General features: G+C 36.0%; 1 protein-coding gene across 1 annotated transcript in view; it reads left to right on the forward strand.

Moving 5' to 3' along the window:
• The first annotated feature begins 3,164 nt into the window (after positions 1 to 3,164).
• The window catches only part of CDKE;1 (cyclin-dependent kinase E;1), a 33,805-nt gene continuing 16,926 nt past the window's right edge, over positions 3,165 to 20,043 (forward strand). The window contains exons 1-5 of the mRNA XM_089811387.1: positions 3,165 to 3,408; positions 12,581 to 12,691; positions 15,118 to 15,221; positions 15,475 to 15,517; positions 15,710 to 15,808. Coding sequence (XP_089667513.1) covers positions 3,187 to 3,408; positions 12,581 to 12,691; positions 15,118 to 15,221; positions 15,475 to 15,517; positions 15,710 to 15,808 — 579 coding nt within the window. The 5' untranslated portion in view covers positions 3,165 to 3,186. The remainder of the gene's footprint in view (positions 3,409 to 12,580; positions 12,692 to 15,117; positions 15,222 to 15,474; positions 15,518 to 15,709; positions 15,809 to 20,043) is intronic.

Here is a 20,043-nt window from a genome sequence, read left to right on the forward strand (position 1 = left end):
GTGATTTTTTATTTAGATCTCTAATATTTACCACCATCTCTTCTTCCTGCTTCGAAGATATATCCATTTTCTCTTGCTCTTTCACTTTTGACATGATATACCCTAATGTATAAAAGCAATAATTCACAACTAGAATAATTATTTGATCATTCAATGATCTATTAACCTGATGCAATCAGTCGGACCCGGCTAAATTTTTTTTGTTTTCAAACACTTGAAAAGATGAACTGCTCTATTGCTCATCTCAGACTGATTAGAATCAACTTTGATTACTGACTGACTATTAGAAACTCATTTTATCACTTTCAATCCAACTATCACTTTTGTGCTAGGAGGTCCATTGACTGCCTTTAAAAACTAACCCGAACAACTGACCAAGCTCTAAAACTCAGGATCCTTGTTCTCTCTGGCATGTTCAAAAGGCCTTCCAGATCTTGTTGCATGACGATATTAGGGTCAAAAGATATTGACCTCCAAAGTTGCCAACTTAAATTCACCTGTAGATAAACATGTTAGAAAACTGGAAAGTGCGTTTGGTTTGAGCTCCAAAGACTGGGCAAACGGGCACATGAGTTAATGAAAAATGGGGGATTGGTTGATTGTCATGAGGAGAGTATGATTATACAATTTAGGCTTATGACGAATCACAGGGAAAATTTGGCGAGGGCACAAAGTTGGCTACCTAGATTTTATAAACTGGACATGCTGACAGAAAACATTTTTTGCGAATGGAATTGACCTGGAAAAGTGTGAAGACGGATTCATCAAGACTTGAAAAATGACACACTTAAAGTATTTTCATAGGAAAACACAATGGTACAATCCATTCAATTTCACCAATCACAGATTTCAAGTTATAACGCCACGAACAGGGTTACTGATAAATCTGCAAGTGTTGACACCAGTATAAATTTAGAAATTGCGTTTGGAATTGTGTTTGAAAACTGATCAAATGGATTCGTCATAAGATAAAACTTGAAACATAGCAAGTCTCTGACGTCTACAATGCAACGCAAAAGGAATTTTAGCATTCAGGTCAACTGGTCAAAAGTTATTACAGGTCAAACAGGGCTTCCTAGAATTAGGGATTAATTGCAAAAGCATGAAAACAGTAACTAACCAACTTTGAGGGATTCAAAACCTAGTCAAACGGACTTGAAATGACTCAAAATTTGAAACACAAGTTCTCAAGTATGGACACTAGATACTCCCAAAGCAAAAAATCACAAAACCTATCTGGGTGCGAGATATTCGTTGGCAAACACAGCCTCCTGTCGCTGTTTGACACTTGGGACAGAATTGCAAATTTGACAAATGCTTGAAACAGGACTTCGCCAAATGGTTCGAAATGTCAATTTAACTTCAAGAAATGCTTAGGCATGCTGAATGAAAGGTGCTAAAAGAATTAAACACCTTAGGGGTCTCAAATGGACAGCCGGGTACAACCTCGTTAAAAGCATTTATAGGCCTGATTTCTCAAAAAATTTTCAAGATGTGACTGAAATGAAGCATGCAATTTTTAGTCACAACAGTGATATTGCTATCATGATTTAATTGTGTAGTTTTTGAGTTAAACTCATTGACCCATATATCATGAGTAATGATTCACACATGAATCCATCTCTCATGAGAATAAATGGAACACTTGTCACTCATTGGATCTAGGTGATGCTCACAACGGTGAAGCATTGAGACTTCCTAGGAGGTCACCTATCCCAATACTACTCCAACTCGAGCACGCTTAACTACGGAGTTCCCTCCATGGTTAAACCCACTATGCTTGCAACCCCATTTACAAAACCTTCAAGTGTTGTGCCTTATGAACCATTCATTAGAAAACCCGTTAAGCTCATCAATTAATAAGCAAGAGATAATTTTTCAGAGCAAGTCAAATTGTGATATTGCTATCATGATTTAACTATGTAGTTTTTGAGTCAAATTCATTGACCCATATATCATAAAGTTGTTTAGATAATTTTATACTTTATAATTTTATTAAAATATGAGAATTCAAGAATCTTATTTAGTATATGAGATCATTTTTTACATACATTTGTTAATTACAAGCATTTTTAAATAGAATTATATTTAATGGTTTTATTGGAAGGATATAATGCAAAATATTTATTTATTATATGAATTAATTTTCTCATAAAATATTTAGCACCACTTTACAATCTCTCATCACAAAAATAACTACTATTCAAGCAAACATACTACACAAACATCAAAGTTCATTAGTAAATTTGATTCAGTTGGTCTTTACAAATTAAAACTTGCCATTCCATTTAAGTCCACAATTAAATGTACAACTTGACTCATCTCCTACCCCCAAAACCCACCACACAATTTGCCATTCGATTTCAAGTGCACACTATAATATACAACTTGACTCATCTTTTACCTCAAAACCCACCACATAAACTTTGGAGCTTGTGCCTCTTATTGATTTGTTGCCAAGGAAATTAAACTAAGCTCCTAACTACTAGGTAATACCTTTGCTGCCTCTATTAAGGGCAGGTCCCCATGTGGCTGCTAGGCTTATTTTGGCTAGTAGCCATTGCTCAACATTTCTAGCAGCAATTTGTGGAGCGGGTAGCCCCATGCTTATTGATTTTTATTGCTGTTTATTTTTTGGTAGGCATAAATAAAATGTATTAATAAAATTTTGATAATAAATACTGTAGAAAAATGTATTGAAAAACAAAAAGAGAAATAAATAAAAGGAAAAATATTTTGTGGTACCATTTTTATTTTTTCCAATAAGCAGCCGCTGCTTATTCCAGCCCTTGTTTTTAAAATCTAAGAGTGGCTGCTCCACAAAAATAAGAACATATTCCAAATTATTTCTTTCCCATAATTGGATACTGCCATGGGAACACTCCAGCTGCTTAAATTTAAACACAAAGTACACTTAAGCAACGGCCTAAGGACATGGGGTAATCTAAATGGGCCCCTCTACAAAATAGTTGCTTCACTTTTATATTTTTATTTAATAAACCAGTCGCAGATAAAACAATCTCCTGTATGCCTAATTTGCCTGGTATGTCAACGTTTCAACAAGAGTTTACTTTAAAAAATGAGTAAGTATCTTTCGACTTTAAAAAACTGTGGCAATGGTCATGTCTGCCATATATACATAAATAAGAGTTATAGATTAGCTCGGCGAGGGGAGGACGCGGAGAAATGGGAGACGGAAGCAGAAATGCTCACAACAACAACAATATGAGGCCTGCTTGGCTTCAGCAATATGATCTGATGGGCAAAATTGGGGAGGGCACATATGGCCTTGTTTTTCTGGCGAGGAGTAAATTGCAGAGCAACAAGGGCATCTGTATTGCCATTAAAAAGTTTAAGCAATCCAAGGATGGCGATGGCGTTTCTCCAACTGCGATCAGAGAAATAATGGTTGGTGCAATTCCTCTTGACGAGCTTTTTTTTTCTTTCTTTCGTTTATTTTTTCCTGAAAATTTCCACGCAAGGGATTCCAAACCACGAGCTCGTGGCTTGAATTCTGGGTATTGTTCTGTATATTTATTGATGTTTTCCCCTATATTTTAGGGTTTTGAAAATTTGAAGGCTGGGGAGTTTTTTAGAGCCACTTAAATTTAACCTTTCAAGGTTAAAAAATAAATAAATGATGGAATGTATTAGCTTAAGAAGTAGGATTTTGTGAGTCAGATTTCTTTTTAGGTTTCAGTTAAATGAAAATTCCGGTACGCGAAAATACCATGCATTGTGATAAAAGATGTTTAAACCCAGAAGAGTCACAGTGTAAAATCAGAAAGAAAATTAGTGATTGATGTCCCTGGCCTGTGACAGTGCCCTTAAACCCTTCTGTAGAACTATAAATTTAACTACACTTTTTTGAGTTTTTGGTCGAAAATACCATTGCAATTCATGGAAGGTTAAAGGAATGTAGAACTCAACGAGTTGTGGAGAAACTGTTGTCGGCTTACTGTGCTGATCCATATGATTTGAAGTTTTTCTCGGTTTCATTCCTGGCATGACAACCATTAATAGGCTGGCTGACAGTTGCATTGGTGGTGATTAATCTTATTGAATTCCACTCCGTCACTTTGTTTCTGCCTAGCTTAGGCATTTGTTGAAACACCATTGTTATCCTTTTGCAATCCTCCACTTGTCCATCTGCCTTTCATTACTGGTATCATAGAATCCTTGGAACTCAGAGTAAGCATATTATAACTAGATGCAACTGCCTTTCAAATACGAGAAGTAGGAATGGTGGCTTGCACTGCAGCGGAGTTTCAATTCTTGTCAGAGACAAAGTAAATGTACACGTTGATTGCATATCTAACATTTATTCCATCAGTCATGTTGAACGGCCTCAATAATGCCATGTGATGACCCCAATTTAGGCCGGGTCGGCTAGCCAATCATTTGGGTGTGTTGATCAACAACTTAACACCAATCTCTATCTGCTAGTTATTTTAATTAAACAGATAATATATCTAATAATTTATAAAATAAATAATACATAAATATTAAAAAATATTATTGAATGCAAAATATGAAATAAATTTTTGTAACGTGTCATGCTCCCGCCACAAGACATTGCCCTGTCATGCCTCATCCCTTATTTTAAGGAGATAATAAATAATGAAGGAGAGACAGTGAATAAAATATTAATCTTTTGAAAGACTTGAAAGAGATCACGAATACTTGTCTTGTTCTTGCCATTCTTGACTTTACATTACCATTTGAACTAGAGTTTGATACTTCCAGGGAAGGCACGTGGGCAGTATTCATGCAAAACAAACACCCAATTGCATTTGAAAGTTGTGAACTTAAGGATTCTGAGAACAATACTCCATTTATGACAAAGAAATGTTAGCAATTATGCATGCATTGGGCCTATTTAGACAATATTTGGTATGTGGAAAGCTCATTGTAAAAGCTGACCACAATAGCCTAAGGGTTTTCCTAAATCAAAAGGATCTAAAAAACCAACAACAAAAATGGGTCTGCAAGTTGCAAGCTTATGATTTTGACATAGAATATGCGAAAAGAAAAAACAACACCGTAGCTGATGCTCTATTCCACACACCCTATTTTTGCTCCATAACAAACATTTCTACAAATAAAAAAAAGTCAATTATTGCTGAATATGTCAAAAATCCGTGGCCCATGGTACCCTAGAAGGAAATTTACAAAATGAAGAATATAAAATGGTGGAAGAACTCATTCTATACAAAGATAGGATATATCTTGTACCAATCTCAAAGATAAAGGATAAAATCACTTGAGAACACCATGACAACCCCTTAACTAGATACTAAGGTATTACAAAATGTATAAGCAAGTAATAGAGAAATATTCATGAAAGGGTCTCAAGAAGGTATCATAATAACATAATACTATATGTCTAGAATTACCCCTGTTGGATGATGAAGGCAAGTTAGTTTTGGAGCCAAAAGTCGTTCTTATTATGCATGAAAAGAGGTTAGGGCCCGTTTGGTTGCAAGCATAGGAATGGAGAATAGGGATGCAATATTGGGAATAGGAATGTGTCTTCCAATAACAACTATTTTTTGGAATGGGTATAAGCTCATTTTAGAGTTAAAATGGGAATATGTATTCCTATTCCCTATTCCATTTGACGAACCAAACGAAGAATAGAAAACGTATTCCAAAATTTCTATTCCTATTCCATCAACCAAACAGGCCCCTAAGCAATAAGACTATTCTCGAGTATATGGTTAAATAGAAGGGTTTGTTGATAAACGATGCCACTTGGGGAGGAGTCAAGACCTTTGATTAAGCAAATTTAAAATTGCTCGAGGACAAGTGATAGGATAACTCTATCCACTGAGCTATCCAGGCTCTTCCTAGGTCCCTACTAAGACCTCCTAGGGTTTCTCTCTTACGTCAAAACCTAACTCCTTGGAGGATCAACTCTATTCACTCCTCCACCACTAGAGTACTCCAATTGCTCACTTGCTTGTTAACAACAACCTTAGATTTGGCAAGGGTAAGTTTGGCCTCGAACAAAAGAGAATAGGAAGCTCATTGACTCTACTAACTAACATCCAAGGGTTGTGAAATTCCCATGGTGGAGTTTTAGTGTAGAGCCATTTTATTGACACCGACTTTGCCTAGTCTTGTGAACAAGTATCTGAAATAGGAATTTGATTTAGCCTAACAAAATGTAACAAAAATCAATACCAACACTCTCAAAGGAAGAATATAGCCTACTTTAACTATCTACAATGAAAAACTTGCAGGTTCAATCCGTTAAGCATGTGATGTATCAGTTGCAACCAGTTTACACAGGGCTTTGCTAGTAAACTGTCACACTTGTGCTATAAAATTTTGTGCCAAATGATGTCCAACTGCACTACAATGCCAAATAAGGCCTTAAATACCTTGACTCATCATGTTTCAATTGTCCAAACTGACCCGTAACCACCTTTGGGCATTTTCCATGAAATTGCTCGAATTTCGTCATGCAACATTTCAAAATTGCAAAGTTATCATTGACAACTGATCAACTAATGAACAACTTAGACTTTCCCAATACAAGAAGGCATCAAGATGATGCAAAATGACTTTCTTTACATTATGAAACTAGTTTAAATGCCTACCTAGACTTTCTATGCCCATCTAGGGTCATTTCATCAACTAGGCCAACTTTAGCCTAATTGTCAATCTCTTGCCAACTTTGGCCATTACACCAAACTAACATTAGATCTTCACAATCACACCTCAGGGGACCCACATATGGTCCTTATTCAAGCCATGATCCATCTAGGACCTCACACAACAAAATTTGAGTGTTTTTCATGTTGAACCCTTTGGTGCTCCTGCACCATTCTCCCCCATTAGAAAAGAAGTCAAGTCACACTAGGTGACAATAGAGCAATGTTAATTCCCAGCTTCCTGAAGTCTCTTTCAGGTACCCAAGTAGCCTCTGCTTTAGTCAAATTCTTCCACTTTATCAAATGCAGGCTTTAGTCAGATTCTTCCATTTTATCAAATGCTCCATGTACACTTTGTGCCTTGTTTTCTTTGCAACCCTTGATTCTAACACCTTCTCTGCTTGACTTGGATAGGTAAGGTCAAATCAATGATCATCTCGGGAACATCAGTGCCTCCTTTACCTTCTTTAGTGCTGGGCCCTTATTATGGAATCAAATCTGCAACATTAAACACATGAGACAACCCAATATCTGCAGGCATGTTTTTCTTGTAAGCATTATGCCCATATTTGGGCAGTATTTTGCATGGCCCAATCCTCGTAAATTGCAACTTGCTTGGCACACCTTTGTGAAGTCTAGCTTTGTTCAAATGAACCATTACCAAATCTTCCACTTCAAACTGCAACTCTTTCTTCTTGACATCTACTTTCTCCTTTATCTTCTTGGTGTTCTCAAGCAAAGTTTGTTTGACATTTTCATGCACTTCCTTCATGGATTGCACAAAATCTTCAGCATTTCCTCTCCTCTTTTCCATGTAACTGAGGTCTCTAAGCTCCATTACACTCCTTGGATGCAACCTATAAACAATTTCAAAGGGACTCTTACTTGTTGTTTTGTTGACGGTATCATTATATGCAAATTCAGCTTGATGGATGACTGGATCCCACACCCTTGGATGCAACCCATAAACAATTTTAAAGGGACTCTTATTTGTTGTTCTGTTGACAATATCATTATATGCAAATTCAGCTTGATGGATGACTAGATCCCACACCCTTGGATGCAACCCATAAACAATTTTAAAGGGACTCTTACTTGTTGTTCTGTTGACGATATCATTATATGCAAATTCAGCTTGATGGATGACTGGATCTCAAGCTTGTCCATATTCCTTTGTTAAGCACTTGAATAGGTTACTAAGTGTCCTATTAACAATTACTATCTGGCCATCTGTTTGGGGATGGTAAGTAGACCCAAATGCGAAGTTAGTGCCCAACTTTCTCCACAAGGTTTTCCAAAAGTGACCAATATACTTGGTATTCCTATCTGACACTATACTAATTGGCAAACCATGAATTTTGATTAGCTCTTTGAAAAACAATTCAGCTATATGGCTAGCATCATGGGTGACCTTGCATGGGATAAAATAAGCCATTTTGTGAAACCTATCTACCACAACATAAAGACTATCAAACCCATTCTTTGTTTTGGGCAATCCAACAACAAAATCTGTACTTACATACTCCTATGGTCTGCTAGGGATTGGGAGAGGTTGGTAAAGTCCAATATTTGAAGATGTACCCTTAGCTTTCCGACAAATAACCCACTGCTCCACATATCTCTTTACATCCCTATGCTTCCACTCAAGCTGCCATTATGCTTTTCTTGGATCAAGTTTTCCCTCTTTGACCCCCTTGGTACGCACAACTAGCCACCTCTAAACAGGAGCCCATCTTGCAATGTGAAATATGCAAACTCACCATGGAAATGATTTTTATAGTCTTGACATACCTTATAGGCCTCTGTAAAGCCCTGATCTTCTCTGTATAAGTCCGTAGAACTTTCAATCCTTATGCTTTTCAGCTGTATTACTTGGACTGTCAATGATATCCTACTTAAGGCACCAATTACCATGTTACATTGGCCTTTTTTTGTGCTTAATGGTGAATGTGTATGGTTGCAAATACTCTATCCACTTAACATGTCTGTGACTTAACTTATCTTGGGAATTCAAGAAACTAAGTGCTTGGTTATGAGTGTAAACCACAAATTCTTTAGGCAACAGGTTATACCTCCACTTTCTTAGAGCCTGAACTAGCGCATACAATTCTAAATCATAGGAGGAATACCTTTTCTCAGCTCATTGAGCTTTTCACTAAAGAATGCCCCTGGTCTATTTTCTTGCCTTAAAACTGCTCCAACTGCTATGTTGCTTGCATCACACTCTATTGTGAAAAGCTTATCAAAACTAGGTAGCACTAACATAGGTTGTGTGTGTGTGCTAAAAATGTGTCACACTTCTATAAACCATTACACTTGAGAGAACCCATGGAAGAGGGAGTCTCAAGAAGCGACTTATAGCTCTCTATCTATGACGTGCAAAGGTGCAAAATAGTATTATAGTGACTCTCAAATGAACCAAGCTATGCAACCTTTGCAAGGTGCGCGAGGTATAATTTATGCTTCTTTTATATATTATTTAACTTCCTTAAAGTAATATATATTAGTATAAGGAGATAATAGTAAATTATATGGTAAGTAATAAAAATAATGAGATGAGTATTTTTATAATATCTTCAATATTGTTGCTATTATTATTTTTGTGGTCGATCTATTGTTTGAAATTCTATATGTATTATAAGAGCTATGCGCCTTGATCTTTTCCTCCAAGAATGTTATTGCAGGAAGAGGGAGATTGAGAGTCCAAGGGAGCCTGACATTTTATTAGAGGCAACCTTGAAAGGCAAAGGTTGTAAAGTGTTGATTCGCCTAAAAGGAGGCAAGTAAGAAGAAAAAAGAGGGAGATTAAGAGGGAGACTGACACACACATATGGATCATCCACATAGGACTGAACATGAATATAATTCATCGACAAATGGAAGTGAACTAGACTATTTTATGGTTCAAATTAATAGTAATGAAGTATGTGGGAATTCTACATTGTGGGGGGTGAATGATTACCTTAACCAATGTTTCATTCCCATTGGAGGTATTTTCCTATTTGATGCATATGGACCTTCATTGGAGCAACTTGTATCAAGAACATTAATATGCATATAAGTACTTATTATCCTCAAGTATTATATTTACTTACTTATTGTAGTCCCTCTCTTAATTGTAATTATACACATACTATAAGAGTTATTTGTCTTGATCTTTTCCTTTGTATTTGAAGTTGATCTTGTAGGAAAAGAAGAATGGCACTTTAGGTAGCTTATGATAGTAACTCAAAAGAAGTTGCGATCAAGCTGGATAAAGTGAGGCTCTTGAAGAAAATATCTTTGATGTTTGAGATTATGAGTAACCTTATGCACTAAGAGGGAGTTTGTTACTTCTTCGAAGGACATGCAAGAGCTTAGAAGATTAATACTCAAAGGGAGTCTAGAAATACATGTGTGCGACTGCATGATTTTGATGGGCCTACTCTTGAGTACATCTTGAGGAAGCATTGATTTATCACTAGAAAATTGGAAGATTGATATCAGATTTAAAGTGAATCTGACAATAATCCTTGGGAGAAGAGAGCCTCTAAGGGAGTAACCACTGGACCTAACTTCCTAGGATCATTGTTTAGAGGGAGAATTTTTGAAGTTTAATCCATTGTGAATGATATCTTCTCTATGAGGAGAAGTTCTGAGTGATATCCATTGTAATTATGGATATTGAACTTAAGTTTCAATTCTATGTGCGTTTATGCTTCTAAAGTTGTCTACTTGCATCAGATATGTAATGAAAGGTGACTATCTTTCATGGACATATATATTCAAAAGGTAATCTTTGTAAGGTGACGATCTTACAAATGATAGGCCTGTTATAATGACAGTCACTATTTCAGAGTGTTAAAGTCAGATAAAGTCTTGTGCATAGATATTTTTGATACTGATATCATGTAGGATTTTTTATCACTTCTCCCTTGCTAAGAGGGAGTGTTAAAGTGTAGCTTCAGTAAAAGTGAAGTGCACACTTGTGTTTAGTATATGAATTTGTGATTCTCTCATATATATATATATTATTACTATTACATATTGTTGAAGTTATTCATATACTTATCTCAGAAATATGTGTGTGTGTATATATATGTATCATAAGTCATTTGATATTGGGCTATCGTAATATATGTCTTAGGCAGAATATGTATTCGCGACAGTTTTATTAACTAAGCCAAAGTCCACGTAGGGACATGACCCTACATGACCATTGACCACGTAGAGTCATGTCCCTATGGAGACATGACTCCTCCCAATTATGTATATGTGAGATCGCTGTTGGAAATGATTATCAATTACAGTGGCAATGATCAGTTTTCCTGCAGCAGCATTAACATATTATCAGTCTGTCATTTATCAAGGATATCGACGACATTAGCATACATTCAGTCTGATGTCTGTTAATTCTGATTTATATAGGGGATCCTAAATATTAACAATCGAGACCAAGAGCTCAATTGGATATGATAGCAATAGGATACAACAATAAGAATGAAGCTAGATATGAAGGCTATGAGTGAATGAGCAAGTACAATAGGGAAGCTGATGGATAAGATAGCCAATATGCAAGGGTAGCTCAATATTGTCAAGATCAAAGAGAGACGAGGGAATAGATGGATTATGGAAGAATTACACATGATGCTTGTTTTCCAGGTTTTCATCATGGTGCTTATCCAAGATGCCACAAGAAGTAATTTTCACCATAGGACGGATTTATTTCTCTTTACTTTTGCTACCATGACACCTGTACCAAGTCCCTATACTTGCCAGTGGCGCAAGGCAGAATTGACCTGAGGAGAAGTTTGTAGGTGAAGCTTTGGAATACATGCTCGTTTGAGCTTAGTATCTGACTGGGCAGCAGGGTGTATGCAGGTGCAGCTGACTAATTAAGCTACAAAAAATTGCAATTGTCCATGATTGTGGCCATGGATACACTTCCATTTTCATTTTTAGTTGTGCCTGCAGTCCATTGTAGCCTGCAGGGAATCCAACAGCCGAAGCCCGGGCACAGAAGGTTAGACCCCTCTTCAACTCAAAGATCTTTGTTAACTTTACAATGATGGCCCTCCTACCACATTTTCTTGGCTTCCAGAATGGCACTGGTCAATGGAAAATGCAATAAAAAAAAATGGTTTAGAAAAACAAAATGGTGCCCAGTTTGCATTAAACTCTATAGAGCTCCCCATGGTTTGCCCAGGCCTGCTGCAGAGGGTACTGGATAAACCTAGGCATGCTCTGCAGATTCTTGTCTGGAAATTTCCACGTCATCTTGGCATCTCAACCCAAAGCGAATCTGGTTCTGGGGCTAATCTGAGCTTACTGGTAATGTAGTAACTATTGTTGTTATCCACCTGCTTATTCTGTTGATGCTCTACCTTATACTGGACTTGAGCGTGCTTGGTGACTATAAACTGTTAATAATTTACAGCAAGACTTGTGAACCTTAAGTGATTGAGAATTTATCAGTTTTATTGAGCTCAGAAGAGGTCACCGACCTACAGTATCATGCTAAATGTATTTTAACATGGTTTAACTAATCAGTTTACTTTGGCGAAAAGGTTTTTGATTTTGTTGAGCACATAAAGCCTTGGACATATTTGGGTACAACTTGCCTTCAGATTGATCTGATATTTTTTTTGTACATATGAATTATATTTGCTTGTGGTAAATATATGCTTTGGGTTTACATATTTAAAGTTGTGGGCTTGTGACCTGTATATTTTGAGATTATTAAATGTAGTTTATATTTGTATGAATGATTTTGTTGAAAAGCATCCACCAAATATTAAGGGTTTTGAGTATTTATGTTTTTTCTAAAAGATCGAGGGCATGTTACAAGTTCAAAAACTTACCATCTGGATTGTAATTTTATTAGTAAATTGGAATAATCTGTCACTTGTTGCTAACAGATTGTCTTTTGATTGTAAATCCAGCTACTCAGGGAGTTATCTCATGAAAATGTTGTCAAACTTGTGAACGTGCACATAAACCATGTAGACATGTCTCTTTACTTGGCATTTGACTATGCAGAACATGACCTTTATGTAAGTGACATTTGATTTGATTTTTTTTATTTTTTAAATTTGGAGTTTTTCTGCTCAGTATTACTTCACAGCTATACGTGTTTATTTGTTATTTGTATCTATGTTGATATGGTTTTAGCTTTTAAGCTAAACAAAGGATAGAAGTGACTTCAATGGGAAAATGTTCTGTTTCTTTCTTTAAGTGTAAGATTTTGCATCCTTTTCTTCCCAAATTAATTGGCTTAAGGAAGTTTTTTTTAATTGCTTGCAACTTGGTGGTGGTTGTGTGAAGGGATGGCCATATTTTCTTACCTCTCTTATTCTTGCCTACACTTTTTCTCCTTAACATTTTTTTTTCTCCCTTTACACATTTGGTTTTAGATCACATCATCATGTAAATAACAATGCTTATTATTTTGCTTTTAGTTCCTTTGAAGTTGCTATCCTTTTGGCTAATCTTCTAAGTTTCTTGGTGCTGGGTTTGCTGGGGTTCACCTTGCTTCTAAAGATAGATTGACAACATTCTTCAAAAAATTGACCATTGACAACATCAACTTGATCTGTATTTATTGTCTTATCTCATGGTGTTTTGGAGTTCTTACAGGTGAATTATCACCTGCTTACTAACTTATGAACTGCTTTTATTTAGAACATTCAACTCTTGAGATGTTTCTTATTGAAGTCCTCGGCCTCTGTGGCCAGTAGTGGAGAATTGCTGTAATGATCTCAGGTTTTTAAAAAAAATACGATTTTATGCTTTTGTTCTCTCTGATTGATCATAAATTCATACATCGTTCTTCCATCTTTACAATATGCCTCGGTTTTTAATAACAATACCACCATATCATTAATTTATATAGCTTCTTTCCTTCACCTGTTTCACCTGTGTCAAAGTGAGGCTTACTTATCTACTGTATACATGAAAGACGCCTTTTCAAGATTTAGCTATTTTGCAGGTATAAAGAATAACTTTCTATAAAAAATAATTCATGCCATATAGAAATAAGATATAGCCATTATCAAATTATCTTGAATGTTAAAACTCAAACATGCAAGACAAACACATGTTGAAATATGATTTAATCTTTGTTTTTTTATTTACATACCTATCTGCGCTTTGGGGATGGCTTTGTGGAGAAGGGCTTTCAAATCTAGCCTTTATCTCATGGTGAAAGGTCTTATGATAGGAGTGCTCAAATATCGACTATATGAGGCACTCCTCCTTATCACACCTCCATAGTTCATTCCAATTCATGATCACAAATTACAAACACTCAACTGGATATTTTTAGAGGCTGCTTCTTGTTAAAGGCCTAATTTCCCAACAAATTAACATATTTTGTCCTATTTTTAAAAAAAAAATGCACATATTAGTTCATTTCATGTATTTTGTAAGATATTGCCTACAAACATGTGTCTAGTATTTTGCATTTTTGATTTGTTTATTATTTGTTATTCATAAAACAATATCATGCCTCAACACTTCCCCACATGCTCAGATGCAAACAGCTCACTTTATGGCTCTGCACTTATATAATGAAATAGAGACATTGCTTTATGCCTACAAGATTGTCTCTTGAGGCTGGCGATTCAAGTTTTATGTATCTAATTTCCTGCAATGTTCCTGTTGTCCATAATCTTGTGATTCCCATAACTATCAAGGTGCAAGTATTAATGCCCCTCAGAAAAATATAGGAAAGCAGTGACAAGTTGTATGTATCTCAAAAGCAAAAGGTTTAGATTAGAGGAGATATTCAGGGCAGACCTATATATAAATACCTAATGGGTAAGATCTACTGATATCATGTATATAACATTGTAACCAAATCATAGAAGGGTATTGCAGACCAACTATATACAATTGGGCCAAGACACTGGTCAAGAAAGAACCGCAGGATGAACATTGGCCAAAATTTACTCTATAAAGAACATCATTACATAAACAAGTATGCATGGCAAAGTCATCAATGTATTAAAACTCCTACTATGTCACTGTATATCAATATCATTGCCTACAATATAGGTTTTAGTGCTTATGAATGCTCTCATATAGCCATAAATTTTTTCTGATATTTACAAAATTTCACCAATATATATCCTATCAACTACAATTTATAGAGTTACATGTTCTTTTTGGGCTTCCGTATTTCTGAATTTTAAACTGAAACCCAAACTCATGAACACTTGTTTTTGTTTATATTTGAACAATGAAATTCCATGGGATGTTTCTGATCTGTTATGGATTAACCAGAGAATAGTTTTTTCAGAAGACAAAACTTTTACCTGGAACTTAAAATTGAATACCTGCTTAGTTTCAAGCTGGTTATTAGGATTTGTAATTGCCATGTATATGTAAATTGGACAAGATACTGCTCACACAAAGTTGACATACAACTTCAGAAAAGTTTCAGTGTATCATTCACAATATTTGGGATAATGTTGGGCAGGAAATAATTCGGCATCATCGGGAGAAGCTTAACCGCCCTATTAATCAATATACTGTTAAATCCTTGCTTTGGCAGTTGTTAAATGGATTAAACTATCTTCACAGGTAAGAACTTCAGCTCCTCTGAATGGACCGAGGCACTATAGAATTTGAGTTTTTTTTTGTTTTTATGTATTTTATTCCCATGTTTTATTGTTTCTGTTTATTTTTAATCTGCACAAAATGAATTTGTTTACTAGCTCGGACTAATAGTTTTATTTGCTGTTGTATTATGACATACATTTGTAGTCTTTTTGGAAAGTTGTTGGTTAATTTGAACCCCGTTGAAATTTCTTTCATCATTTGTTATTTGATGCAGTAATTGGATTGTACATCGTGACCTTAAGCCATCTAATATCTTGGTAAGTTTTAATTTCAGTTTATATTGGCTTTTTGGCTTGGTTTGGAATATGGATTTAAGATTTAGTATTAATCTATTTGTGTCTCATATTTCTTAACATTGAAGGGTCTGATATTTTATTTAATTTTGCTCCTCTCATATTGTTGGAAGTCAAACAATAGTATTGCTTTTCTTTTGCTTTGTCTTGTTCCAGGTGATGGGTGATGCTGAAGAGCACGGTGTAGTGAAAATTGCTGATTTTGGGCTAGCTAGGATATACCAGGCTCCCTTAAAACCATTATCTGACAATGGGGTGCATATCTTTCTTGCCTACGAATTATCTTTGAAGGAACCACATATTATACTTAATAACTGTTTTTTGTATGTTTTCTGCATCTGCCATCTTTTCCTGATGATTGTTATGGATGTCTGTAATTTCTTTCTTCATAAGATGGTGGATTTCAGTCATATCTCATCTCAAAATAAACTGTTTTAAGGAAGTTCTTGAAATATGTCATGTGCGACGACCTCACACTTTCCTTAAATTTGAGTTCTGAATAGAATAAAGTGGAATGGAAGTTGGACTATCTTCTGTTTATGCACTGGGTACCCAAGAAGAAGTAAATTTATAGCCACTATAACTATCAGGATGATCAATTTTCAATATTTTTTTGGTCAGTATTCTCTTTTGGAAAACCATATCTGCATAAGCTTTGTGGTAACAGAAATGAAGATGCCATGCATCTGCTAATGTCAATGGATTCATACAAGGTATTTTATGGACCGAAAGCCTTGGATATAATTCCAAGTTGTTTTATCATCTCTTTTCTAGTACTAACATCACTTTGGTGCTATGCTTTATGGATGTTCCTCGTGACTATTTTTTGGTAGATAAAAAAAGGTAGGGTATTTTATTAGGTATCCGTGCCTGAAAAAAATAAAAAGTGACCTGATAGGCACAAATGCTTGGGTGTATGACCATAACCCTTATACAATACAAATGGGCATAAGCTATTACAGGTTGCTTGTGTATAATATATGTAAGGAATAGTTTGAAAATAGAAAACTTGATCAATCTTAAGGCACATTGGGAGCTGGTGGGTCTCAAGAGCTAAACTAATAGTCCTCCACTACCTCTCAGCTCAAATCCTTCTTATATCCTACATCCAACTCCTTTTCCTTGTCTTTAGCCAATTGGGCTGTACCCTCAACCATTGCCACATCTTTAGATTGCACCAACTTTGTCTTAGCAACATTTCCTTCAGGGTTCCTTCTCAATCCCTGACTTCTGCTAGTGTCACGACTGTGTCTGCATTCACATCCATTGAGAGAAGGAAACCTAATCACCACAGATGTGATCTTCTTACCTCCTAGCTCTTCTTACAGAGCTGCCTTTTCTTTATTCCGTTTGATGAGATCCCTCTTTGCTTCCAGGGCAAAATAAACTTTCCCAACAAAACTTATTGGGAAGCATCAAAGCCTTCAGTTCTTGAAGAGATTTAACTGGACCATGAAGAAGCTCCACAATATTGCTACAGCCCTACCTCCTGCCTTGGATGGTAAGCACAGGAGGCGGGATATGGGAAAGGTCTTTGCATCTTGGCTGCTTCTTGCACTTGATGAGATGCAAGGGAGAAACTGAGGATATCAATTTATGCACTCTGCTAGTTTCTGCCCTTTAACAACTGCAAAAACTAAGGTGTAATGTACCTCGAAGGATTCAAAGTTACGTTCAAGAGAACCTACTTGGTCTTCTTGGTTGGAGCCCTTCATAAGTGGGTCATTAGCCTAGCAAACTTTCTTCTGTAATCTGGGTGATGTTGGTGTGTAATCAAAGTGAAAGGGTGAGATAGATGCACTGCTAAAGATTAGATGTGGCAGCGAGCCTCCCTTAGTAGTGAAAATACTGCATCATCTAGTGGGAACTCACAACTGACAAGGAGCTTTGCTATCCAACATAGAAGTTGCCTATCCAAAATCCTTTGCACCAATGACCAAGAGAAGAAGTTAATAATGAAGGATCTCATTTTCTTAGCACGGTGTATCTGAAACTCCGAGTCTGCCATATGTACAATATGGAATAGCTTGTGAATACTCATGCTAGTTACTGACCTTTCATTGAGAGTTTTGTACATAGGGAAGGCATCAGAAGTAGTTTGTGCTTGGATTCTTTTGTGGAAAGGGTTATGAGTGAGGAAGGCATGTGGTTGTAGCCACAAATCCCTTGCTTTTTTAAGGTCAATTGAGCTAGAGCCCCACATGTGAAACATCCCATCTTGCCTTTGAAGGGCCATTGGCTCCAAAGTTTTACAGTCGAATTATCTTATTGATATTTTTGGCCCTTATGGATTTGGGATGTTAGCCTCACAGACAAATCCTTTGAACTAAGGTTAGCCAAACCTTCCTACCTGGTTGGACCTGTGTCAAAGATGAGGGTGAAGAGACCTGGGGTGGTTCCTGCATTGGCTAGCAGGTGCAATGGGTGATTATAGTCTAAATCAATGGCGGCCACTTATCTTTAGGATTCTTGAGGCAAAATCTCTATTCTCTTTTAGAATTGCATTCAGCTTTTGTGCAGGTGTATGGTCTTCTTCAGTGCAGAGGTGACAGCCCTTGAAATGCTTCCCATCTCCAGCAAAGGTAACCTCAATCAGGTGGCTGGATTATGGGTTTCCAGCAGCTTTCATTTTTGTGTTTCATTATCATAATAGACACCCCTAATATATTTGGAGATTTACTTGAACTGAGAGTAAGATGCATTACAATATGAATAACCTGTCCACTTTCTCATCACCCAGTTCTTGAAATGGGCAAGGTTAGAGAATATGGTGTTTATGATTTTACAATTAAGCTGAAATGCTACAACTAAACAGAAATGTAGTAGGCAGCAAGCCAGCCATAACCACTTATTCACCTGAGTGCTTATGAAATATTGAAATGAAGGCAAGTGTCTTCTGCTTATTCAGTGGTGAGCAAACACAAAACCTCCACTTATTCAGTGGGAAATAAAACGGTACTTCCACAATTCAGTGGTAAGTGATGATTACATTATTACTTGTTCAGTGAGATAAGTACATCGGCAATGAGCAAAGATCAAACTTACTGGCCTACTACCATCCAATTTCACAAAATAAAGTGCATTGAAATATGAGCTCTTCAGTTATATAACCATCTGAAGTTTTACAAAGTTAGTGCATATGCATTATAAACATTCACGAAGAGGATCAACTGTCAATATGAAGTGCTGATATAGACAAACTGCTGTAATCCCCAAGAATAACGTCAAATATCATGAACCAATTAACTCATCTATGAAACACCAAGAAGTTCCTTGTATGAATGAAGTGCAGTGCTGGTGAAGGTCTGATGACACCCTTTATTTGTTAATGTGGTAGCTTAGTAAGGATAAAATGCCATTGGAAATATAGATATTACATAATTCAATGCATATAATTCAATACTGTATATTGTATTAAATTGCATATATATAATTCAATACAATATAGAGTAAAAATCATGATGATATATTATGTAATTATATCTATATTTCCAATGGCATTTTTTCCTTACTGAACTATCACATTAACACTCCCTCTTAGTGAAGAAGAATAAACACTTGAACCATTAGAAATGACACATATAAGGAAATCTTTGATCAGAAGATTTCCAATATTTTGATATCATGAGTATTGGTCTTCCAAAATATGGACACAAGATATTCACCAATTACTCAAAAAGTTTTGATATCACATCTGATACCATGAGTATTGGTCTCCTAGAATATCGACATTCGATATTCACCAAGTACTCAAAAGTTTTGATATCACACCTGATATCATGAGTATTGGTCTCCCAGAATATCGACATTCGATATTCACCAATTACTGAGTAATGGCCTTCCAAAATGTTGAGATGCAAGATATTCACCAAGTACTGTGAGTAACGGCCTTCCAGAACATCAAGTTGCATGATATTCACCAAGTACTTTGTGTAATGGTCCTACAGAACCTCAATTTGCATAACATTCACCATGTACTCAAAAAAATGTTTATAAGGTATTTGCACACGCATTCTCATAATGCTTACCATATAAACATCCAACATGCGAAGTATAATCTATCATGATTTGCATAGACATTGTAAGATATCCATCATAATGGAAAATTAAGTTATTGTATGATCGCCACCTTTCAATAACTTCTGCAAATACAAGTGACATCATTTCGAAGTCGTGACTTCCTCATGATGTGCACAGGGGGTAAGCTCATTAAAATCACACACTCACAAGGACTTTCAAACTCCCTCTAAATATCACTTATATGAGCTCCTCATTCAAGATTGCCTTTAAAGAAGTATCAGACTCCCTCTTCCCACAATTACATTCTCGGAGGAAAAGATCAAGGTACATAGCACTTATAGTATGTATTGAAAAATACAAACAAATATATGTGATTTTAAGGTTAGATTTATATAAAAAATATATATGTGATTTTAAGGTTAGATTTATATAAAAAATATATTATAATAATTTGGTATTCAAAGACTCCA

The sequence above is a fragment of the Cupressus sempervirens genome, chromosome 11 (genome assembly GCF_028749045.1).
Source record: "Cupressus sempervirens isolate cs-2001-9-10 chromosome 11, ASM2874904v1, whole genome shotgun sequence".
NCBI classification, from domain to species: domain Eukaryota; kingdom Viridiplantae; phylum Streptophyta; class Pinopsida; order Cupressales; family Cupressaceae; genus Cupressus; species Cupressus sempervirens.